At 47.2% G+C, this 25,911-nt stretch overlaps 1 protein-coding gene across 2 annotated transcripts in view; it reads left to right on the forward strand.

Moving 5' to 3' along the window:
• Myo16 (myosin XVI) overlaps positions 1 to 25,911 on the forward strand; it is a 485,099-nt gene that overhangs the window by 250,833 nt on the left and 208,355 nt on the right. For both annotated transcript variants that reach the window (XM_028872308.2, XM_028872305.2), the window contains exons 15-16: positions 949 to 1,066; positions 10,990 to 11,137. In XM_028872308.2, coding sequence (XP_028728141.1) covers positions 949 to 1,066; positions 10,990 to 11,137 — 266 coding nt within the window. The remainder of the gene's footprint in view (positions 1 to 948; positions 1,067 to 10,989; positions 11,138 to 25,911) is intronic.

A 25,911-nucleotide genomic window follows, 5' to 3' on the forward strand; every position in this document is an offset into this window, starting at 1 on the left:
CTGATGGATGAGAAGTGAATTTTATTTCATGTTCAATATTTGAAGAAACTTGTTTAGAGAGAATGTCAGATCCTGGGGTTCACCCAAGGGACTTGGTACTACAGTTTTAGAACCATGGACTCACGAACTTTGAGACAAAGCACAGGGCAGTGAGGAGTCATGACACCAACTTCATCTAGGTGTTCCGTTCCATTTCTGCAGGAGAGGATGAGCTACCAGGGGCACAGTGCAACCAAGAAAGAGGCTAGCAGGCCCGCATGTTGAAGCATGTGCAATCATGCCTGACGTTAGGAACACTGTCTGGGCCAGTGTCCCACACAACATTTTAAAGGAAGTTCTGTCTCAGGTTTATGTCATTTCTAATTGTTCTCTTTAAAAACACCTAGGGACTGGGGATGTGGCTCAGTTGGTAAGGCCTCGGATCAGGTTCCAGGACCCATATGAAAAGCCAGGAATGGTCATCTACATGCTTGTCACTCCGGTACTGTGGCAGCAGAGACAGGAGACGTAGGAAACTTCTTGGCTTCAAGTTTAGATCCAGATTCAAGAAGAGATTCTGTTGTAAGGGAATAAGGTCGAGAATAACGAGAGTAGGGCACCCAGCATCGTCTGCACACGTGTGTACATGAGGCACCAGCTCCCTCCCCTGCATAGTGTGTGTGTGTGTGTGTGTGTGTGTGTGCGTGTTGTGTGTGTGTGTGTGTGTGTGTGTACACTGGCCTCCATTTACACAAGTAAAGTAAAATATGTGACACCTTATTAACAGTGTACTGTTTGCTGTACTCATAACTTACATTTGAGGAGAAAGTAACCTTACAAATTCAGCCTGTGTGATGTGGAAAGCACAGAGCCTTCCAGATAGCAGAATATTCCCAGCCTCTTTGCTATGACTCCCCAACCTTATTATTTTTAAGGAGTCGTCCAATCAAATTCTCTCTTGTGCTGCAGGCCATGTGCATCTTGGAAGCCTTCGGACATGCCAAGACCACACTCAACAATGTGTCCAGTTGTCTCATACAATACTGGGAACTGCAGTTCTGTGAGAGGAGAAAACATGCGACAGGAGGTAAGTTTGCACTTAGCCTTCAGAGGGCCCCTGTGCCCAGAGAGATGGAGGCCATGGGATCTGTGCAGCCTGTATTCACTCTAGAACCACCCCAAGTCAGCATACTGCAGAGAGAAGCCAATTACAGATCATCATGGGAGGCGTCTACATGCCACCACCTGTGGATTTATAAACCTCTTATTCATATCCCAGAAATGTTTTATAATAAAGATGGCCAGGTATATTGAGAGGGGCCTACAGGTGTCCTCTGCATCCTGAGATGTCAGGTTTCAAGTTCAAACTTTACAGGGAATCGAAAAATATTCTCAAGTGCGGTGAGCCTTCCCAGGGGGATTGCTGTATAAATTATACAGCACAGAAGAAGGGCTTAGCAAAAAAGAGCGGACATGAATCGGACTTCTCCCAGATAGATGCACACACTCAGATCATAGCCATGTGCAGTTCCTTCACACAGCACACAGTGGGAATCTGCTTAAATAGAATCTGAACTTCTTAAATGATGGAATTAAAACCAATCCAAACAATAAAATCATCACCAAATAAATCTGGAACAGAACTGGCTTCCTATTTGATTTAAACATTAGCTGAATATTTTTCTGGAAACCCATTTGCAGTTCAAGTTTTCACTGACCAGTGCATCCTGGGCATCGCAGTAAAGTTCCCTGGTGAGATGTTCCTAGAGAGCAGAAGCTGAAACAGGAAAGGTTGTGACTTGTCCTTTGCCACATGGATATGCAGACCCAGATGAAGACTGTGGTCCAGTTGATCAGGTAGTCTGTTAACAGTGTTAAGTCCCAGGCCACTGGCCACCTGCTTGCATGGCTCCTCCTACTGAGCCCAGTGCAGATCCTCCACCCTACCCTGATGCCAATGCCAAGCATCACAGGCCCCTAGCCCACACATTGCCAGGGAGAAATCCCTCACCTGAGGCTCTCTGACTCTCTATCCAATGCTCTTCAGCACAGGAATGTGTTCACTGCTCCCCAAAGGGACTGGCCATCGTTCTTCCTGAATTTCTTCTCTTTCTCCTGGAGAGACCCCATGTGTCCTCTCCTCATGAATGTCAGTGTAGAAAACTGTCACGTGAGAGAAGCAGCGGAGGGTGGATGAGGGCGCTGCTCTGCAGTCGAGGGGACCTGAGTTTGAATCCTCAGAAACCGAGTAACGCCAGCAGCATGTGTCTGTGATGCCGGTGCTAGTGAGATGAGAGGTGGAGACAGGAATTCTCCCAAAGCTTAGTGTATGCAGCAACAAACTATGAAGAGACCGTGTCTCAAAAAAGGTGGAAGGCGAGGGCTGATATCCAAGGTTGTCCTCTTGCTTCCACGTGTATAACATGACACATACTCACAAGGACACACACACACACACACACACACATGCATACACACACACACAAGTGCTGGAAAACTGCAGTGTAACTTCTAGAGTTTTCTGGTTACTGTACTCTGTTGCCAAGTAGTTCCCATAGTTCCTGGCCAGCCACAGCCATAAGTACTTAACATGCTCATGCGAGTAGGTGTGGTATACTCATGTGCATTCCTACCCCTGATTCTTCAGGGAAGAGAATTTGGCCGAGTGTAATAGAATCTAAGCTATGTGTGTAAGTTAGTTGACTTTCTTGGCTCTATGTGTGACTTGGGAGACTCTGGGCTGTGTGTGTGACTTGGTTGGTTGTGGGTTATGTGTGTGACTTGGTTGACTCTGGGTTCTCAGTGTGACTTGGTTGACTCTGGGCTGTGTGTGTGACTTGGTTGACTCTGGGTTCTCAGTGTGACTTGGTTGACTCTGGTGTTGTTCTTGTTGACTTGGTTTTTGCCTCTTCTCTTGGGGAAATTATTCTGCAGACATCATGGAAGGCATTCTCTGCCTTTCTTCCCTTCCATATTGCTTTCTCCTTCTGTTCTAATTAACGCCCCTCAGACATTATCATTTACGTTTGTAGTTTTGAAAGCTTCCTGCTGTGTTCTTTTTTTTTTTTAAAGATCTAGTCAAATGCTTTGGTGATTAGTTTTCTATGATTTTTAAAACTGAGACAAGTAAAGTGAATTGGAAACAAAACGGGAAGTCAGTACCGCTCTGGGATTGCATTCTCAGGTTCCTGGAGACATCACCTGGGTCCTACGAAACCTGAGTGCTCTGGACGGCTCGATCTCTGAGCTCGCCTCTGCTCTTTGTAAGAAGGAAATTAATGATGACTGTTCGGAGAGGGCTTATGGTAGAAGTCAAGTCTCAAGGGCTTCGCTTTTGGAGAGAGCAGAGTGGCGGTGCTCACACTGGGCAGACAGACTCAAGGGAAAGCCCCGTGGCCGACTTACTCACTTTCCTCATGGACGGATTGGAGGACAAAGTCTGCAGTGCTGTGTAAAGACCTGGTCCATGCTAATCAGTTAATCGCAGAAATATCCACCATAGAGGCTTAGGAGTGCTGTGGTGAGCGAGTGCACAGCGGGGCGTTAAAAGCCTTGTATACAGTCAGGACGCTAAGGCAAGGCTGCTATGAAGACGCTTCTTTGTGCTGAGAAGACCTTAAGTCTGAAGATGAGACCTCTGCCTATTGCTAGTCCAGTGAAGGACTTGGCAGCCTTACCTTGTTTCCCAGTTCATGTTAGCATAGATAAATGAATGGGCATGAAGCCTGAGAATGTTCCAGAATGTCAGTATCTGAGACCTTCTGTAACCAACTGTTGTGTGTGACTTCTTCTGAGGAGACCCAACACACACACACACACACACACACACACACACACACACACATCTACTCACCCAGAAAGAGAATACACAACAGACCAAAGTAACAATTTCACTGAAGTCCAACTTGGTGAACCAGTGAGTTTTTACTGGGGTCACTAACGGGACTTGGGGTGAGTGGCTTCTTATAAGGAGCAGGAATGACTGACAGGCAGTGGGTCACCTGAAAACCAGTCCTAGCGTCAGTGACAACCCACACAGCTGCAACCCCGGATCTCTACACAGCTAGCAGACCACTCCACTGCCTGAGAATCCCCTCTGCAGATCCCCTCACTGCTCCCAGAATCCCCTCTGCAGCTCCCCTGGTCCATCTCCCCTCACTGCTCCCAGAATCCCCCTCTGCAGCTCCCCTGGTCCGTCTCCCTTCCTGCAGTTATTTTCTGTTTCTTTTAATCTGGAGAGGAGCCCCTGGGTATCTTAAATTCCAGCATTCTCAGACAGGTGACATTTGTTTACCTGCTGGGTCCCATGGCCCATCCCCCTTTCTGGAAGGAAGGATTTGGTTCTAATGAAGCTGCCATACACCCCCAATGCTTGAGCAGGCTGCTTGAAGCCTCCAGGGATGGACTGACTGACCTGCTGAACTCTCAAAGCCTGACTTGGGTGTCTGCAGACCTTGTTCCTGCCATCTCCAGGGTGGAGCCTGCTGACCAAAGCCCACTTCTGAGCTCTGTGTTGGGCGTATACGCCTGTCCCCCCAGGTTTGCCTCCTCTGACCATGCCTCTGCAGGGTGTCTTCTTAGAAGGGTGTTGGTCATAGCGCATCAGCACCCACCCTACTCCAATGTGACCTCAGGGCACCACCAGTGCCTCTGTATAGATGCTGTTCCTGAGCAAAGCCCCACACACAGGTCCTGAGGTGAGGGCTTTGGAGCATCTTTTGTGGGGCACAGTTCAGCCTCCTGCAGGGAATGAAGAAAGGCTTTCACTGTCCAAAATTGTTTTCCGTTGAAGATGGAATACCTCCACTGCTGAGGAAAGTTAACATGGCTGTACTAAAAAGCTATACTAAAATGTTCTGCTTCTGAACCAAGGCTCTCTTTAGTGAAAAACATGGAGCTGGGAGATGCCTTGTGATCATTAGGACCTGAGTCTGGATCTCCAGCGCTCAGGCTAAAGCTGGATGTGGTTGCATGCTTGTGACCCTAGCGTTGGATGGGAAGAGACGGGCCGACCGCAGAGCTCACTGCCCAGCAAGCCCAGCCGAGTCAGCGAGCTCCTGTGAGAGATATTGTTGCAAATACTGAGTTGGAGAGTAATAGAGGAAGATGCCTGATGGCAACCTCTGGCTTCCACATGTGCACGGAAGAGTGCACCAGTGCATGTATGTACACACACACACACACACACACACACACACACACACACACACACTTTTTATAAAAAGGAAAGTTACTTTAATTTAGAACACCAAGAGAGCTCATTCACTCAAGTTGAGCTGCTGTGAAAGCAGCTGAACTGTAAATATTCATTAAAACGGCTAATGAGATTACACTAAGGCTATTATATTCAAGCCAGGTCATGTAAATGAAGATTATGTGATGCTTTTACGCTTTAAAGTAGACCATAATTGCTTAAGTTACCAACATGTATAAAGCGGTGACTACCATTGTATTGGCCACAAGGAATTATCATACTAATGTTAAGGCTGATAGATGCTTTCTCCTATGGTTGTTAGTAGTGGTTTTTAAATATTTCAACACCAGTAATTTTGCCAGAATGTAACCACAAATTGCAACATAAGAAACACCAGGCTTAGTTTTATGAACCACCAGCTATAAATAAATAGATATTTTTATTCTGTATGAATTTTATTAACAAATAACATCTTAGTCTGGCTCCCACCTCAGTGTTTCCCCCAGCTGATTTCTTTTATGACAAAGCCACTGTTCCTGGTTCTCCAGAGTAGGAACCACTGCCCTTCAGGATGGAGGGGCTGCTGAATTGTCTCATTCTCACCCCACAGGTAAGTGTAGGAAGTCAGTGTGTAAAAATAAGGAAAGATGTGCTGAGGAAGGTTCCATTTAGCAGGAAGTCCTGTGTTTGAGGCAACCTCTAGCTTTACCCTGCCACATACACCTCTTGTCCAAGAAAGCAGAGGTTTACAGTGTGCCACACAGTGTGCCTGGGAGATTAGGGAAGAAACTGTGTCAGACTCTCATCCCCAGTGTCTTCTTAGAATCTTGACTACAGTTGTTCTCCTAAGTGAACAAAACGATGAGATTGTCACACTAGAGCATATGCGAGTTTTTCCCTTCAATTGGAAATAGATTTCTTTTTCTCACATGATAGACCCCGATTACAGTTTCCCCTTCCTCTGCCCCTCCCGGCTCCTCTCCACTTCCCCTCCCAACTAGATCAACTCACTTCCGAGCTCTCATTAGAAAACAAAGAGACCTCTAGGGAACGTAATAATGTGGTTTAATTAATGTAACATAATATATAAAAAAACAAAACTAATATATCAGAATTGGGAAAAAAACAAAAAGAAAGAAATGAACCCAAGAGATGACACAAGAGTCCAAGACCCACTCGTTTGCACACCCAGGAATCCCATAAAATCGCTCAAATGGAAGCCATAATACATGCAGAGAGGACCTGGTGCAGACCTGTGCAGGCCCTGTGTATGAACCCTCAGTCTCTGTGAGTTCATACCAGCTTTGCTCAGTCGATTCAGAGGGTCTTGTTTTATCGGTGTCCTCCATCCCTGGCTCTTACGCTCTTTTCTACCTCCTCTTCCACAGGATTCCCTAAGCCCTGAGGGAGGGATCTGAAGGAGAGATACAGTTTAGGGCTGTGTATTTCAAGGTCTCTCACTGTCTACACACTGTCTGCCTGTGGGTCTCTATATTTGTTCCCATCTGCTGCAGGAGGGAACTTCTCTTATGTTGGCTGAGTGAGGCACTGACCTATGACTGTAGCAGAATTCACTGATAGTCATTTTATTACTATGGTCTTCTACCCTAGGTCTCTGGTATAACTAGTCTCTGGTTCTTGGTCACCCAAGCAGTGTCTGGTATGGGTTCCATCCTGTGGGGTGGGCCTTAAGTCACATCAGATACTGGTTGGTGACTCCCACAGGCTTTGTGCCACCATTGCCCTAGCATTTCTTGCATGTAGTACACCATGGTAGAGCTAAGAGTTTGTGGCCAAGTTGGTGTTTAGTTTCCTTTTGGTGGTGTGTAGAGTACCTTCCTGTACCTGCTGAGGAAAGTTAACATGGCTGTACTAAAAAACTATACTAAAATGTTCTGCTTCTGAACCAAGGCTCTCTTTAGTGGATGATGTCAGCAAGAAGCTAACTAAGCCATGTTGCACACAAGGAACATGGAGTATCTCAAGAGCATCACAGACAGAGCGCATAGCAGCTTCAAAACTGACAACTCCAGTCTCTCAGAGGGAAAAGCTAAGTTTCCAAGAACTGAAACCTAAACTCCTTCAAGGCCCTAGCCCCAGGCCCAGCCCAGACCTTGCCAGCTCTGCTCCTGGGCAAGGGTGCAGAACTAGGTTCCTTTTGTCCTTTCATTAGGTTCTCCGAGAAAGCCTTGAATTGGCCTGGCTCTCAGAAGAATGTCATTCACAAAACACTGATGGAAGGACTATGTGAAGGTACCCTGGTCCCAGGAAACAGAATCTCCCTGCCTTGTGTAAACACATTGGCGTGGTGATAGTCTCTTTTGGAGCTGTGGCTTCCGATGAAACTTCCTAGTGGCAGAGTGGACATCAAGAGTCTGTAAGGCTGTGGTTTACTACATCTTGTGAGGCTAGGGCACAAATTCAGGCAACATCAGCGGGGTCCCAATGTGTACACAATTCCCAGGCCAGCGATCCCTGGACGTGGTTAGGAGCCATTCCAACCTGGTGTGGCCCCTACTCTGCTTTCCAGCTCTTCCACCGTGGACAAGTCATCTGAAGTTCTTTATATTGTTTTTCTTTTCTGTATTATGATGATGATCATCATCATTCCAAACTCTTCCGGTTGCCGGGAGCAGAGACACGTCAACACAGCTCCCTTTGCTTTCACTTTCCTGTCTATGAACACCACCCCTTTCCCAGATGGAGATACTGGCTTGCTGCTAAATGATATAGATCCAGTGTCCCGGCATGAAATGGGAAAGTATTTGGCTCTCGGCCTTTTTGTGGACTGAAAACCCCCAGATCAACTTCAATTGAAACCACAGTCTGCTCACAGTGGGAAAAGCCCTCCAGTGGATGTACCATGGCTGTGTGGCCTTCTTGGGTAATGGAAACATTAAGAGTTTTTTTTGTTTGTTTGTTTGGTTTTTTTTTGGTTTTTTGTTTTTTTTTTTTATGAGAAAGAACACATGTGAGGGGCTGCTCCTGGCACCTTGCTTTCAAATCCTGATTTTTAAATGAATGAGAGGGGTGATAAGAGACAAAGCATCATCATCATTTCATCAGCTTCCTTACCATTGCGCACCCTCATTGGATATGCTTTTAATAGAGCGCTTTAATTGATCCTATCTCACATCAAGAGCTGTAAGCAGTCTGGCTCTGGAGATAAGCAAGATGGCTTTAAAGTACAAAGGCCTCTGGCAGCACTTCGAAGAGGCTGTGTCTGAAAGGCACCTTGTGTCTGAAATGCAATGGATACATTTAGTGGTACCTTCTGGAACTCCAGAGGGATCCTGAGACATTCTGATTGTTCTTCCTCATATTAAAGATGGATGAAATTACAGTTAAAAGGGGTGGCCATGCCAGGTTTGGAAGCAGAATGCCTGGGATTGCATCCCCCCAAAATTCCTTCTCTTACACCCCTATCCACGATGGCTCATGGGTAGATGGTCCCTCACCCCAGCATGAGCCAGCTCAGGTGGCGAAATAAGAAGAAAGGTGTGTGTGAAAGGCTGTCTTCTCTCTGTGCCCATACCTGCTTTGAGTGACAGCTAGAGGTGGGAGCTGATGAGGCTGTGAAGGGGTTCTAACTTACAGCCTGAAGGAGAGTAACTCATCCTCCTACTTCCTTTAAAAGTGAACAAGGGCTCTGTGAAATGCTGCATTGGAGACAATCAAAGAGCATGTACCCATGGAGTCAAACTTCTCGAGAAATGTAAATATATTCATGTGTAGCTGTCTGGAGACTTGCCAGAATCATTGGTTGACAAGGAGATTGCTGTGGAGGGTGACCCCTGCATTTCTGATCCAGACTGTTTCCAACTTAAAAGCTGTTTCAAAACCACACCAGTGTTGAGATCAGGCTGTCAATTGAGGGGGGTTCTTTCAAATGGGCCTCCTGGCTGCAGTAAGTGTTGGAACCTCTTAAACCCAGAGTCCCGTGCCTCCCTGACCTCACAGCTTCACAGCAGACACCACAGCATCTTCTGTTTGGGATTGTGTTAGCCTGTGCTTGAGTTTGCCTGGAGATGTTCCTTCAAAGTGCTGTTTTCTTTCAATCTTGCGCATCAGAACCCATTAACCCCAAGCAATTTTATTCACTGCTGGAGATGTGCTAACTAGCATGATTAATAATTGCTCTGCTTAGGAATTTAGATGAAAGGTATCCAGTCACTCGTGACTTGGCATTTGATCAGAACTGAACACTGCTTCAACTGAAGCTGCTGTCTTTGCTGAGAGAAGTGTTGTGTGCATCAGCAGGGGTCCAAGGCCAGAGGTACAAGGACCTCTCAGCCTTCATTTCTCACCTGGTGCTTCTTACCTGACTATGGGAGTCCTGCCCCCACTTTTTCCCCAGGGTACCCTTGAAGAAGGAGAAGTAAGAAATATTTAGATAGAAATATAGAGGGAGAGAGAGAGAGAGAGAGAGAGAGAGAGAGAGAGAGAGAGAGAAAGAAAGGATAGATAGCCTTCGGAGGGCCTGGATCCTTATCCACAGGCCCCTTCTGTCTCTGCTGAAGGGCTTTTCCTAGGAACGCCAAGGGTAGAGCAAAAGACCTCCCCCTAGCACAGCCAAGTGCAGACACTTCCAAACACCTGGTGACCACGCACATCAGTTCATCCCCTCACGCAGCCCTGCTGGGTAGAGCAAGCTTAGGTCTCACTAGGAAACCTCTGTGGGCTCCCATATCTGACATAGAAAACAGTGAACAGGACCAGTGTGGAGATCTACTGTACACCCATGCAGAGTCATGTGTACTGAGTCACTTGAGGGGTAACTTATTTCAGACTTTTAAAGCAGAAAGCTTGCCAGTTTTTTGTTCAAAAAGAAAAATGAATAAAAACTATAAGATCTCAATTTCAAAATTCTCCCTGGTTAAATAGCCATGAAGATAGCACACACACACACACACACACACACACACACACACACACTGCATACTGAGGGTATGATGGCAATTCTTAGTTGTCAACTTGACTATATCTGGAATGAACTAAAACCCAAGTGGCTGGGTACACTTGTGAGGGATTTTTCTTAAGTAAATCATTTGAGGTGGGAAGATACACCTTTAATCTGGGCCACACCTTCTGCTGGCGGCCTATATAAAGGACATGGAAGAAGGAAGCTCATGCTCTGCCTGCTTGCTCTTGTTAGCAAGTCCATGCCCTCACTGGCGTTAGAGCCTACTTCTTTGGGATTCTGGTGTATCCCGAAGACCAGCTAAGACATCCAGCCTGGTGCACTGAACAGCTACTGGATTCTTGGACCTTGCATTGGTAGACAGCCATTGTTGGGCTAGCAGGACCTAGATTACAATCCATTCTAATAAATCCCTTGTGATGGTGTGTGTGTGTGTGTGTGTGTGTGTGTGTGTGTGAGAGAGAGAGAGAGAGAGAGAGAGAGAGAGAGAGAGAGAGAGAGAGAGCAAAGGTGGATCCTCCATGCTATAACAGGTTTCTCTAAAGGGACAGGACTGTTAGACAGAGGTGAGTTCTCCTATAAAATATAAACTTCACTGATAAGCATGGGCCGATACTGACTCCTCGGACTCAACCATATACATATCACACAAGCTGTTAACAGGGACCGTATTGACTGTGGCAGCAGGAGCTGGGGACTCTGAAATCTTGACACCTTGGGCTTAGCATCTCTGGAGACCTAAGCTACTGTAAGAAGGAAAGTTTCTGTATGTTTTTGAATATCTGTGTTGGAAAAGAAGCTTTGTTGTTATGGCTTGTAATTAATTAACATGTAAATTTATGGAAATTGAACTAAAAATGCCATTTAATGGAACCCCTTCTCTTTTCCTAACCAGCCAGAATTTCCACTTATATGCTGGAGAAGTCCAGGCTTGTGGCGCAGCCTCCTGGCCAGGGCAGCTTTCTGATTTTCTCCTGGTTGATGGATGGGTTATCCCCTGAAGAAAAATGTGGACTTCACCTAAGTAACTTCTGTGGACACCGGTGAGTAGTCAAGGATTTTCCAAGTTTTTCCTGAAAATTGCGAGCACATTCTCAGTTTCAAATTGTCTTCCTTTTTTCATTCAGTGGAATGGTAGCTAATGGAAGACTGTTGACTTCTGTTATGTCTGAGCTGTCTGGATAGCAGGGTTCTAATGGTGTGCTGAGTGGTGGGGGATCTTCCTTTGTTGGCGTGAACTTTTATTTCTGTTTTACCAGGCCTCAGAAGGGAAGACAAAAACCTAGTGTGTCTGTAAACATTCCAATGCCTATGGCTGTTTTGGACACACTGTCTAATCTGCCATCGTCTGGAGTGTTGGTGTGAATAACCAGCATTCATTTGCAGCAGATGAGATCACATAGTGAAGAGAGGAACTGTACCTCAAAATCGGGGGCAGATGTTCTTCACCAAAGGCAAAGGCTTTTGTTAAAATGGAGCCATTGGTGATGATGATGGGCATGAGAGGTTGCAAGGATGGTCAGCTGAGGAACACTGTTCCGTACATGCCTTCCTGCCAGCTGCCAGCCTGAGCCGACATAGCACTGGGCCAGATTAGTTTGGATGAAAGACATTGTAAGGGGTGGTTGCTACCCAGAACAGACGCTGGTGGAACAGGGAACCTACAGCTCATCTCGGCTTCACTGTGCTGAATTTTCTGGTGCAGTCTGTTGTGTTCCTGTGGGGAAGCACGTGATCCATGAGTGCATAGTCATCAGAGTGATTTGATGATAAATAAATCGGGTCAGGGAGCCAGGAGGTGGCCGATGACTGTTTTGGATGGTGTCTCAGGGAGGTCGCTTCAGATGGCACCTGATGGACAGATTCCTAAGGAGTCCATGCAAGGACTTGGGGGCATATTCTGGACAAGTGAGAAATGCTGGGGGCTTCGAGAGAAAGTGCGGGCTTGAGGAACAGCAAAGAAGGCCAATGCATGTGATCGGCGTACAGGGAGGGAGGGATAATGCATGGTGGCTTTGTGGACAGCACACAGCAAGCAGAAACTTGTCTCTGCAGAGTGGCTGCAGTGCCCAAGCTGCTACAAAGTCATGCAACTGGTACTGTTGCTGTGAGGAACCCCAGCAGGGATGCTCAGGAGTCAAAGAGTTCAGGGCCCCGGAACAAAGCGGGTGTCTTATTAATATGCATTATGAATAGCTAATGGGTGCTCCACAACAGTTTCAATAAAAATACACACTGCTGCTCCAGTTACATCAAGATGTCAGTGGGAACGTGTGCATGATGGCCCCTCACCTGGAATGTACACTGTTTAACAAGAAAGCATACCATTACCAGCTAGAAAAATCTCATGTCTATTACAGTACTTTTGAGACTTCTGTGGGTCTTACTGAGTTTACCATATTGAAGGATTTTCTTACTAGCAATATTGGTGATGCTGGAAGAATTTTATATTCCTTTGATGTTTGAATTTGGGTTGGGGGTCTGATCTTGGCTCATTATTTGTTGCTATTAGATACCACACTTGGAGCTTGGTCAGTATCCAATTAGATCTAGATCTGAATTGCTAACTTTCTAAATGTTGATAGACCAGATCTTCCATGTTAGGAAGCCTCCTTTATGAGTCCTCTCCCTAGGTGCTTATCAGTAAAGGAGGCCTCTGGTGGTGAGCTAACAGGACCCTGCATGAGAACAAGATCACTGTGTGTTTGCTGCAGGATGTGTGTGTCTGCTTACCCTGTATTCTTTAGAAACTTGCTGACCTGTCTTACACAGAACAAACCACATCTACATTCTCTCTCTCTCTCTCTCTCTCTCTCTCTCTCTCTCTCTCTCTCTCTCTCTCTCTGTCTGTCTCTGTCTCTCTCTCTCTCTCTCTCTCTCACACACACACACACACACACACACACACACAGAACAGCCATGTGAGGTGTTGCTGAAGTATGCCAAGTCTTAAAATAATAACTACAGACCATCACAGCCTGCACCCTGCAACCTGCCCGGTCTCTTCCTCATAGACAGCAGCTCATTACCTACATGAAACAGTAAGATGTGCATGCAGCAAGGGCCTGCAGGACCCTTGCACTTAACATGCCTTCTGTGACTACCCCAAAGGACAGGCAGCGTCTCTGCCCGTGGTCTTGGCGTCCCTGCAGCTGAAGCCTCTTTAACTTCACCTGTTCTTATGTTGTGAGGTTTCCTAAGTCTCACACGAGTATGGATGGACCCCGTAGCAGTATTAAAAATCCCCCGACACACACCTCTCCGCTTGTGGCACTGGAAGGCGCTGGAGAACACGGCACATTGCCTAACTGCAGAGCTCCCTTGGGGCAGGGGTAGGCACCCATCCATCCCTCTGGTGCATCAAAGCAGCACTTATAAACACTTCCTTTGTCGTTTGAACTCCACACTTTTGGAGCTTGGTCGGTAGTGTCCCTAGCACGCCGGGCTGTGGGGCTGTGGTTAGAAAGAATACATGCACCAGGAACCCCACAAGGGGGCGCACTCTCCACAGCTCAGAGGGAGACAAACCAGAGCAGCCAGCCAAAGGCAAACAAAAACTCTTTTTTGTTTCTTCTGTGTTTTTTCTTTTCTTTGCCTCTATTTCTTATTTAAGTAGGATTTCTTTTTTCGTGTGCATGTGTTCATTACATGTTATAGCTGAGAGACAAATATAAGTTCTATTCCTGCAGACTGAGATTTAATGAAAGCCGCAGTATGCCATGATTGCTTGCCTTCAACTTACTTTACATTATTTCTGTGGGGTTAGCCCCCGAAAGGTTAGGCTTTTAAATCCGAAGAAGAGATTCTTAAGCTCCCTCCCTGCTGACTGATCATGGGGAGGATTGTGGGACGCTTCCTAATGCTTCTCAGCAAGGGCCAGGCTTTCACCTGTGCTGAAGAACAGCCATTTGGCTGAGAGCAGGTGCCCCGGTCCTCACCTCCTGTGAGAGAAAGAGAGCTGAGTCACTGTGGTTTGAACTTGTGATGGCTGCAAACACCTGTCACGGGAGAGCTGAGCAATTAACTCCCGGGAGGGCATGTTCTCTGCTGAGTGGTTATCAGGGGGGCTGAGCTGAATCTGAAGGCTTTTCACAGAATTTTTTTTCTCAGGTAAAGAAAAACTTCAGTGTCGTTTAAAGGTGACTCGCCACGATTTCATGGCATGTGAACTTTCTTTCAGTCACAGGTTTTAGGCCAGGGAAAACGGATGGTATGTGAGACCTGTGCATGAAAACCGCACCATGGCCATTGGAGTTGTGATTTGTACCTTTTCCACTTAAATGTTATTTTGGAGGTTGTATCACGGGGCTTTGTGAGTCACTCCACCTGCAATGTCAATAAGCAGCTATATGTGGGAATTTTGAACGAATGTCTCTGCATGTGTCATGTGAATGGGTCTTAAAAAGTGAGATTTCTGTACAAGCTTTAAATGGCTGAGCTCATCATATGTGGAGGCATTGCTTGCTCTTGGCTCCGTTGTTGATAGCGGAAGCTTTTGAGATAATATGAGCCAGGGCATTGTTTACTCTTGGTGGCTGTGGAAGTCACCCTTGGTGTCACCATGGTGTGGATGAGCTGCAGGGCAGAGCTGATAGGGGCGTGCCAGGCTTCCCAGCTCTCCGTTATCGGTGTCAAGGTCTGTTACACTATTCCAGTTGGAAATGCTCCGCATCATCTCAGACTGCATGCTCAACCTGGGAAGAGAATCGACTTCTTACCTCTTCTTCCCCCACCATGTCGTCGACAGCAGCAACCACTGCTCGGATGTGAGGGTGAACTCGCATAATAAACCAGAGGTCAAAGGATCACACAAGGCGGTGAGACAATGTCTGTTAGCAAAAAAAAAAAAAAAAAAAAAAAAAAAAAAAAAAAAAAAAAAAAAAAAAAAATGGAATTTCTGGTGAGATTTCCAGGAACAAATCGTATTTAATCAGAACTGGAGAAATGTCACATATACTTAGGATGTAAACATGCTTCCTTATGATTTTATCATTCTTCTTTGAAGCACTTTCATATAAAAATAGAGTGGACTCAGTGAGTGTAAATAAAACGGCGCATGAAGTTGAGAGAGAAAAGCGTTGAGGGAGTAGAGGAGACACTATGTGGTGGATTTTATCAAAACCTGCTCTCTGCGTGGCCCCGCAAAGGCCAGGCTTCACGGCTCTGTGGGAGAGGGTTGTTGACCGACCCTCCCAGCCCCTCCAGCTACAGACTCACTTTTACTGAAACCCGTACTTTACTAAGTGGAGCAGATAAACCCACTGAATCCCACTGGGCATGTGCATCCCAGTTGTGGAAAGAGAAAGTCATTCCTGGCTCAGAACAGGGCTCAGCACTAATCTTGCTTTCCCCGCCAGTGAACTCACTGTCCTGGGCTCGGCATGCATTAGCTGTGCGCTTGCGGCACATGGGGATCTGTCCTCAACGACTTACGTGCTATGCCCAAATCCAAAACTTTCTGAAAACCAAACATTTACCTACGACTTACGTGGTGATGGAAAGCCAGGCTTGGCCCGAACTTGCTCGTCAGTAAACTCTAAACTGACGTGAGACCCAGGTGGTTTGAACCTTGTGTACCTGTCTGGGAACACTCAAGCAATTTATTCAGGGTTAAACACTTTGACTAGAGGATGCTGCCCCAGATCTACCAGGGATGAAAACACTGCTTTAACCTTTGAAAAATGTGGATTCCATAACGAGCTTTGCCTTAGTAAAGCAGAGGGCTGCTGCAGCACAGCTGTGTGGGTCCAAACCAGGGTAGGGACTGGCTTTCCCTGTGTTCAGGATGCCTGTCACCTCAGGACCCCGGCGGAGCCCTGGCTGGTGGAGCTCGGCCGATCCAATTTACCTCTGGACAGGAGGGTCCTGCTTCCACCCTCCTCATCTCTCAGTTTCTGATAGCGCGCTCTCTCTCTCTCTCTCCCTTCCTCCCTCCCTCCCTCCCTCCCTCCCTCCCTCCCTCCCTCCCTCCCTCCTTATTTATTAGAAGTATAGATCTCTTTTGTGGTCTGAAAATTATGGGATGCTAGATGGGCACAGATAGAGTGAACATTCAGTTTACTCTGCTGGTCATTGTGACTGGATAGGTAGATGGAGATTTGGCTTTCAGCAAATGGAGAAGGGCAAGGGCATGGCTGCTGGGTGGCCCTGCTGAGATTTTGCAAGATCATGTTCATAGCTCATGTGTGTGTGTGTGTGTGTGTGTGTGTGTGTGTGTGTGTGTTCTTTCAGACCTTGCTATGTGGCTCTAGCAAAGTGTCAGACCAGTGACTAGTCCCATCTGCTCAGTGGCCATTTTGGTAATGGTTGCAGTTTCTTTTTCTCCAGATGGGACACTTTGCCACTGCGCTGGGCGTCCACACTGCTCTAGCTGCAGCGCCCCCCTCTGAAGATGGAGTGGAGTAACCCCTCCCCTAGCCTGAACTTCTTGGAGCCCTGGTGGGCCTCTGTCCACACCCCAGCCCATTTCTTCTGTGTCTAGGCCTTATCACATAGAAGCATCTTTTAGAGCCTCCCCAGTCTTCACAGTAGAGAGGGTTCCCTAAGGACCGGAACAGGCAGAATGTATCTGTTACAAAAGGAGACATCCAGATTGGCTTACATGGTATGTGCAGGGTCTTCCAAAGATGGACGTCCTGACTTGGAAGGCCAGGAGGACTCTGGGAGGGCCACTTCGGTCCACACTGGGGAGCGGAAGGAGTTGGGTTCTAATGTCAGTGAAGCGCAGTGTCAAGCACTGAAACCTCAGGGTGGGCGCCCCTCCCCCAGCCAGGAGCGAAGGCAGACAGTGCTGCTTCTCTCCTGTCTGCCCTTAGTTAATGTTCCCTAGAAAGGCACTCAAAGGCCTGTCCAGAAGCAGGCCTCTTAGTTGACTCCAAATCTAATGAAGGTGACAGTTGAGATGAACTACCACAGTCTGGGTAGCCTGGGGGACACAGGTACTGTCTTTGTTAGTGTTCTATTGCTGTGATGAGACACCACGGCCATGGCAACTCTTACAGAGGAAAGCATATCATTGGGGGTGGCTTACAGTTTCAGAGGTTCAGTCCATTATCATCATGGCGGGAAGCATGGTGGCGTGCAGGCAGACATGGTGCTGGAGAAGGAGCGGAGAGTTCTACAACCAGATTGGCAGGCAGCAGGAAGTGAATGTCCCGCTAGACCTGGCTTGAGCTCTTGAGACCTCAAAGCCCACCCCTTAGTGACACACTTCCTCCCACAAAGCCTCACCCCCTAATAGTGCCACTCCCTATGGCCAAGCACTCAAACACATGAGTCTGCGGGCACCATTGCTGTTCAAACCACCCCAGGTGCCGTGGGGCACAGTTGAAGATAACCTCTTTCCTTTGTCCTGTCTGTGTAACCACACTGCCAAAGCTCATGTTGTGACAGAGCTGTCTGCTCAGTCCACCTGTGTAGTCACATGGCCACAGCTTCTACTGCTGGCAACATTCAGAAGGCGAGGTCTTCAGTGTGGGAGACTGTCTACAACCCATGAATATGCAACGGTAAGCACAGTCCATGAATACTCAGCGGCACATACATGTGAGCTGCCCCCTCAAAGCCGCACGCTCAGTAGCTAAATGCAGTTGAAATGAGAACAGGTCTCCCCGGCAGAGTAATTCACAAGTATTTCTCTTCTCTGGGCCAAGGCAGACCACTCAACACATGCGAGTGAGGATTCTCTGGGCTCCCACTCAAGACCAAGTGTGTGCCTGAGGGCTCCTCAGATCACCACTGCTCTTGAAGAAGCTTTTCGCCGTTGGTGTCATACAGAGAATGGTGGAGATTGTGTGTGTGTATGTGTGTGATGTGTGTGTGTGTGTGTGTGTGTGTGTGTGTGTGTGTGTGTATTTCGTTTTTCAAGACAGGGTCTCTCTATGTAGCCCTGGCTGTCAGGCTGGCCTCAAACTCACAGAGATCCGCCTGTCTCTTCCTCCCAAGTGCTGGGATTAAAGACATGCACCACCACTGCCCAGCTTGGAGATAATATTTTTATGAAAAGATTACAGATTAACAGGATTCTCAAACACACAGAAGGATTGGACCTCAGTATATTCATTCCATGCTTCTGTGTGGGCACCCCACTGTGATTCTGCCCAGGGACATGCTCAGGGCTGCTGAATTAAGAGTCAGAGCTTTGAATGCCCATCACGTTGATGACTGGCATATCTGAGTTACTGAAGTCCATTGTATCTTTTGATCAACAGATGTTGCATCTGAGCAGAGGTTGAAAGGAAGTAGAGAGGCAGGGCCCCAGGGGCCTGGGTCAGGACTCCCAGCAAGTCCCTCTGGGCCTGCTGCTGGCCCCTCTTCCATTCCCATTGGGCCACATGAGTAATATCACGTGCAACAAGATAAGAAAAACAAAATAAAAACAGATAGTTATTAAACACTTCTGTAAAAATGTCTGCTCCCATTCCCTAGAATCAAACATCATCTGAGGGGTTTAAAATACATTGTCATTCTGTGTTAGCCAGTGGAGAGGAAAAAAAAAATGAGGATTTTCCCTAAGTCTGACTTGTTTAATCACAGTGAGGAGGAACTTGACCTGAAGTGGGAGGGGCTTAGTACTTATTCTGTCTGTTTTGGAGGACTCCCTCGGGCTTACATCAATTGGGTCATACGTTTGGCTGCTACAGAGTCCTGGGATCAGGTATATGTGTTTACACATGTGCGTGTCTAAACTGAAGTTACATACTTAAAATCAGAAGTTACTGCTCATGATCCTTCAATCTATGGCTGGACCTGAGGTCTTGGGACTGAAATCAGCAAACCCACTGTTGGTCTGACTGAGTTGATATATGGCTCAGCGCACCTCTGTTCCAGCTGTATCCAGCCCAGGAAGTCAGGCAGCTCTCCGAGGCTGCAGATAAGAAATAGAACAGCATAATTGGTACTTACGTCTTTACCAAGTGTTCAACAGCAAGAGAATTTAAATAGATATGTTTAATAAATAAGGTAATTGATAAACATTAAAGCTGTACCTCAATGTTTTTGTACACAAGAATATACCTTCCTCTGGCAGCTGAACATTATAGCTTAAGATTTACCAATGTAATAAGATGATAATGATTTTTAAAGACATGAAGAGATCATGGGGAACAGCTGAAGTCTGCAAATGTATGGCAGGACTAGAGTTCCAAAGAGAGTCCAGTTGCAATGGTGGACTCTAGCAGTTTTGGAAATGCCAGTGACAGGTGATGATCACTAGAAACACCAGCCACAATGAAATGGAGCAGGCTGAGATCTAGAAGGCAGGCTATGTGTATGCTGCCAAGGGTAGGGTCAAAGAAATGATCCAAGCCTCTAAGTAAAAAAACCAAAAGGAATGTGAATAAATTCCAGATACTGAACTCTGGGATTGTTTGCACTCTGGAGCTTGGCTTTACTTTATACAGATTGTGGTTATGGCATGTTTTCTTCCTCTTAAAGTGAAAGAAGGTGCTGTATTGTTGATATTGCAGAAAGACATTTGAGAGATTTTAACCTTTTTAAGAACAGTTTTTAAAAAATATTTAAATCTAGAAGGCTGTGGGACGTTTTAAGTTTATAAAATGCTCTATCTATACCGCTAATATTTGGACTTAAAATAAAAGACTAAAAATTAGGGTCCCAGCCATAAGCACCAACTACTAACCAGAAACTTGGATGCAACAAGACAATGACCTAAGCAGTTTGGCTAAGGCTTGGAACAGCTTCTGACTCTATGAATCTTGACCGTTGGGGGGTTGAAAAAAACATTTTTACAGGGGAAGCCTAGAACCACCTGTATGTCAGATGTTTGCAATTGAGAGTCATAACTATGGCAAAACTGCAGCTATGAAATAGCAATGGAAAAGTTTTGTAATGGGGGTCACCACAACATGGGGAACTATATTGAAAGGTCAAAGCATTGGGAAAGTTGAGAGCCAGTGAAATGAAGAGTATTTCTCCTTACCCAAGGTCCCTTTAGGCTTAAGAATGTTGTCTAGCTTCCTTGTGTTTGCCAAATTTGTTAAGCTTAAGCTATTTGAATAAACTGAATCATACAAATGTTTAAAAAAGAAAGAAATGTAGAACAGCATATTTGGTGGCATGCCAGGAGCGTGGGAACCCATCTGACCTTACTCTTCCGAGTTACAAACACTCACCCACCGGAAGCTCAGCTTTGTTCAGGGATGCAACCCGTGAGAGGCTACCCATGTTCCAATGGATGATCCTATCCCCGAGCACATGCAAGCATCGTGCTTAGATTGCTGTGATAAAAAACACTGCCACCAAAGCATCTCATAGAAAGGTTGATTTGGGCTTGTGGTTCCAGAGGGATCAGAGTCCACCGCCGTCATGGCATGGAAGCGTGGCAGCAGGCAGGCACGGCGGCTGGGCAACAGCAAAGTGAGCTGGAGGTTCACATCTTCACCTGCAACCACCAAACAGAGAGCACGCTTTGAGAAACCGCAAATCCCATCCCAGTCATGTATGGAAGCAGCAGCAGCACCCGGGGACCAAACGTTCAAGGGCCCAAGACTGTGGCGACATCTCATTCACCCCACCACAGTGAACTCAGCGGACTTTAAATATGCAGAGCTCATGAGATTGGGAGAGGAAGGTGTGGGAGGGGGGCAGACAGGGAGGAATTGTGGGAGAAGGAATGGAGGATGGCTTTCCTCAACACAGGAAGGTGGCCAGGCCTTGTGGCTCTGAGGGAGGCCCCTCCAGCTACTGACTCACGGCCGCTTCAGTGGGGGTGGGTTTTGTGCAGACCAGTGCTTTGCTAAGAAGGTAAACCCACTCAACCCTAGACACGTGTGCCTTCCCCTTATGGCGGCCACACTTGGAAGCAGCCCCTGGCATGAGGACCTCTCACAAAGGTGATGCCTGCCACAGAGGAGACACACACTGCGTTTCTCAACCTCAGTGCCCTGGTGGAATGCTCCCAACCCCAGAGAAGCTGGGTGGCTTGGGAACCCAGCGGGACATTAAAAGGGAAACGCAGACCTGGGAGCAGTAGAGTCATCGGAGTCCCCAGTGAGACAGCCGGCTGGGTGACCACTGTGGTTAACAGTCCGGCTGCTGGAAAAAGACCTCTGCAGAGGTGCAGGCAGCAAGCAGAGAGCGCAAGGCCCTGGAGTCTCCCTGGCTGTGCGGCACTACCCACAGGGAGGCTGGCAGGTGAGAGGAACCTGAACCCATGCTCCAGGCAGGCTTGCTGCCCCCCACCCCTCCGCAAGACTGCCATCTCCCATCTCTCCAAATGTGCCAGGCTTCTTGGCCAAGGTGCTGTACCCACGGCCTTTTCCACACACTTTCCATCCCGGCTGGCAGTTGCGGAAATCTCCGAATTCAGGTGGAAGCTTCCGCCATCTCTGCTTTCTCATTCACGTTCACTGCAGCTTCTGCTAAGCTTACTTACGTCCGTGAGTGCGCATGGACGGAATTGTGTTTTACATAATTTGCCCTCTGCAAGGTCTGCCCCCAGCCAGTAGGCAGGCAGGTTGCTCTGGTCTGCGGGGACCTAAGTAGACACACTGCTTGCCACCCAGGCATCACATGTCATTTGTCAAATGTGTACCTGGTTGTGACTGTGGCTTGTCTTTTGCTATTGAGCTTTCTGGGCCACAGGAAGCTCACGGAGTCTCACAGGCTATAACAAAGCTCTGCCCCCTACCAGCTGAGGATATATTTTAATGCAATCAATAATTGTATTGTTATACACAAGAAATTTACTTGGGTAGGAGGTGTGTCTGTTTCAACCTGACGAGAGAGACATATACCACACTCAAGATGTACAGAGGGGCCCGGAGAATTGTGGTAGGTTTTATGTAAAAATAAATAAGCGACCTATCTCATTAGTGTGTATATTTCCTTTCCATTTTAATAAATGATTAAAATCATACAAAAGATACATTTTATGAGACATTCCTTTATATGATGTATTGGGAAATGCTTGATTTGTATACTTGTTTTGTATACTTCCATAAATATGCAGAGTAGCATCAAAAGTTCCTGGCTGAAGTGGGGTTATGAATGGAAAGGATTAAGAAGCCCAACTCTGGTGGCGCACGCCTTTAATCCCAGCACTCGGAGGCAGAGGCAGAGGCAGAGGCAGAGGCAGAGGCAGAGGCAGGCAGATCTCCATGAGTTCGAGGCCAGCCTGAACTATACAGAGTGAGTGAGTTCCAGGAAAGGCACAAAGCTACACAGAGAAACCCTGTCTCGAAAAACCAAAAAAAAAAAAAAAAAAAGAAGCCCAACTCTATAGACTCATGGGCTCACATGGCCCCATGGAAGAGCAGCCGGCATGGCAGTCCCTAAGCTGTCCTCAGACAGGACCCAGTGATGCCTTCTGCACCTGCATGGCCGCGTCCTGCAAGGGTCCTTTCCATGCTGAAGGATAAAGCCTGAATTGTGTAGTTCCCACGGGCAGTCGGGGCTCCCTCTGCAAAGCAGCCTCCTTCTGGAGCAGCTTCTTCCACTCTGTAGGGTGAGCAGCTTGGCATCATCACCCTCTCCTGTAAACTGTACATGCCTGGGATTCAGTTTGGAAGTTGCCAGGATAGAAAAACTCCGAAACGCACTGCTGTAGGCATTTCGGGCTATCTAAAGGTGCCCCGTTGGCATCTCTGTCTGTCCCTCTTCTAGCTGGTCCCTTCCCAGTCAGCCGCAGCAGCTCTCCTCCAGCAGCCCCTTGCCGGTGACTCTCCAAGAGCCTCCCCTTCTCTTCCTTGGAGTGTAGCTGTGTGCCCACTGCTCTCCATGGCCACCCCGACCTGTCACCGCTGTCCCTCCACCTTCTGAACACAGAGGTACCATGTGCTAGTGTGTACTGAGGCATTCACTGTGGCCATGTGTGGGCTGCGTGACTCCTCCCAGGACCACTCATTATGGGATTCAGAACTCTGACCTAGCTCGGTGTGCTGAAGTACCTCCGTCATGAGTACCACGTAGTGAGCACGAAAGAGAAGGACAGAACAAACGAACACACACCATTCTGCATGCATGTGTCATTATCTAGTTTACCACAGGGGCCTGAAGTTTTAAAAGCTCATGCCATTGGAGGCAGTTGGTCAGCCCATTGCCAGGTGCACCCTTTTAACCGAATCTGGAAGGTGTGGGTCTTGCCTTGGAGATGATGCCATGCTTTCTCATATCTGTTTCCTCCCTGAATTATCTTTGATGTTTTCACACCTCTCTCACCCTGCACTTCCCTCTGGGTAATTTCCATGGTACTACCACATGGCTCATCCTTCCTAAGTAGATGCTTAATTCATATGTCCAAATATTCATGTTAGTGACTTAATTTACACTTCTGAGAGTTATGTTTTGCTCTTTCTAAAGTGTTTTTCTCTCAAATATTGTTTCTTGTCCCTTATTTCTGCAGGAGTCTTAAATATGCTTTTTGTATGGTCTGTGGCCTGCCATCTTATGTGAAATCCTGAGGTTGCTTGGTACTTTGCCACTGGTCGCCCAAAGAGGTTGTTCCATAACCTGTAACTTAGGGTGTGGCATGTTGTGGCAGTTGGTTTTCATCATTAACTTGCCGTACTTTAAAATCAACTGGGAAGAAAGTCTCAGTGTGAAATTAGATTGGTGACCTGTGGGCATGTCTATGAGGCATTCTCATGATTATGTTAAACAGTGTTGGAAGACCCAGATCACCATGGGCAGCACCATTCCCTAGGCTGGTGATCCTGGACTGTATAAGTGCAGAGTGTGAACTGAGCACTAACGAGCATGTATGCATCCATTTCTCTCTGCTCTTAACTGTGGGTATGATACAACTAACTACTTCAAGTTCCTGCCTTAACTCCCTCCACCCCCAATGATGGACAGCAACCTAGAATTAAAAGCTAATAAATATTTTCTCCCCTGAGTGGCTGTAGGTTGGAAGATTTTTATCACAGTGACAGAAATGAAGCCAGGACACATGATATTGCTAAGTACTTGGCTGGGAACCTGCATAGCCTGTGCGAAGGGTGGGTTCTCCAGAGATGTTTTCCATTGGTTGGTCAGTCCTCCAGACCGTTTCATGTTGACCCTCAGCTTAGAATCACTAGCATGCCACTTAAGTTTGAATACCTAGAAACAGGAAAAGGCCAGCAGTGGTCTTGACTCCTTTGGGGCAGATGTTGATGTAGCCATCAGCATCTACTCCAGAGGAGCATTTCTGCCCTCTGCCTGGGTACCATGGGCAGGGGTCTTGCAGAACACTGAGGCCCGGCACCTTGGTTGTAAGCCTAATGAATGTCTAGGCTAGTGGTACGCTCTTTCCCTACATGGCCATTCAAAGCAGAACCTTTGGGTAAAGGAAACAGAATAAGAAGATCCTGTGCACACTAAGGAACAGGTGCAGCCTCCTTGGGCAGCTAAGTGGTCCCTTCTGTCCATGGATGCCTGTTCCCTTTCTAAAAGCCATGGTTGCAGGTGAGCTGGTCTACAGTGTCTCAGAGTTGAACTAACAAGGTATTCTGGGTTAATGCTCTTCCTAGTTAAAGAAATGAAGATATTCTTTTTTTAATTATACATTCTAAGTGGGTAATGCTCTTGGGTGTTTTAAACTTGCCTGGGCTGCCTATTAATACTGATGGGATATCTGAGTCCCTGTGTGTGCGCCATTATTATTGACAGGGAACTATGCTGCAGGTAAGTGTCCTGTATTAGCCCACGAAATGGACCTCACTAAATTTCACTCCAGCAGCCTGTCTGTGAAATTCTAAATGAGCCTCTATGCATTTGTGAGACATCCCTGGAAATGGCTGAGCCAGACCTTCAGCTTGTAAATAGATTATTAACCTGGCATGGTCATGGGAAATAACATGCCTACAATGTCTACAGAAGGCCCTGGGTGGCACCGCTCACAGTTCCAACACCTGCCCTGGATGACCCACCCACCCCATGTGTGATTTGCATAACATCTGTGTGCCTGCCACACCCAGGACAGACTGCCTTGCCCCAAGCACGCTGTGATGGCTCACCTGTTCAAACATTGTGTGGTAAACAGAACGGCACGCAAGGAGGACTCGTTCTTTTCCTTAATTGCCATTTCACCCCGTGGTGTGTTCTCCTCATTGTCTCTTGCCAGCTCAGGGAAAGAATGCCCGTGTTTTCCCTGTGTCCTCTAGCCTTGGGGCTGCTGCTTGCCTGCGAGTTTGAACAGTCAATTAAAAACAGAATGTGAGCACTGCAGACAGCGGAGAAGGCACCAGGTGACTGACGGGGGGGGGGGGGGGGGAGTGACAGGGAAGGAGGAAAGGAAACCAGGAAGCTTTGATGTTAACTAAGTGAGTAGGTTACACGGGAATAAGAAAGCAGAATAAGAAACTCGACCTTTGAACTGGGACAACACAGCCACAATGAAGTACTCACATCTGCTTTTGGGCGCCTGCTCATCTCCCTCTTTCCTGAATAAGGTGTATGTCTGCTCTTCTCCCTTGAGATAAACACTGCGACCAGCAGGGAAGGTGGTCAGTTCCTGAGGAGCAGAAGTCACTGCACCCCAGTATCACAGAGAAGACCTTCAGAGTGAGTCCCACTTCCTAGGACGTAGCTCAGGAATCTCAGCCCATGTTACACAGTAGACCGCTTCTAAGTACGCTTCCTATGAGGGCTCATTTGTAAGACATTCTCCTCAACTTTGGGCTCCCCTGCTTTAAGTTCTGTTATTTAGCATGGACTCCAGCTGCACGAGGCTTGGTGTGCATGGCTCCCAGGGAGAAGGGCTCTGACGAGGCCTGCACTGGGTGAATGACTGGGTAGAGTGTGTAGACTATAGAGTCTGAATCCATGTAGGGTAAAAAGGAAGCCAGACAGGAGAGGCTGTGGTCAGTGGCGTGAG

This window comes from Peromyscus leucopus, chromosome 17, assembly GCF_004664715.2.
Source record: "Peromyscus leucopus breed LL Stock chromosome 17, UCI_PerLeu_2.1, whole genome shotgun sequence".
NCBI classification, from domain to species: domain Eukaryota; kingdom Metazoa; phylum Chordata; class Mammalia; order Rodentia; family Cricetidae; genus Peromyscus; species Peromyscus leucopus.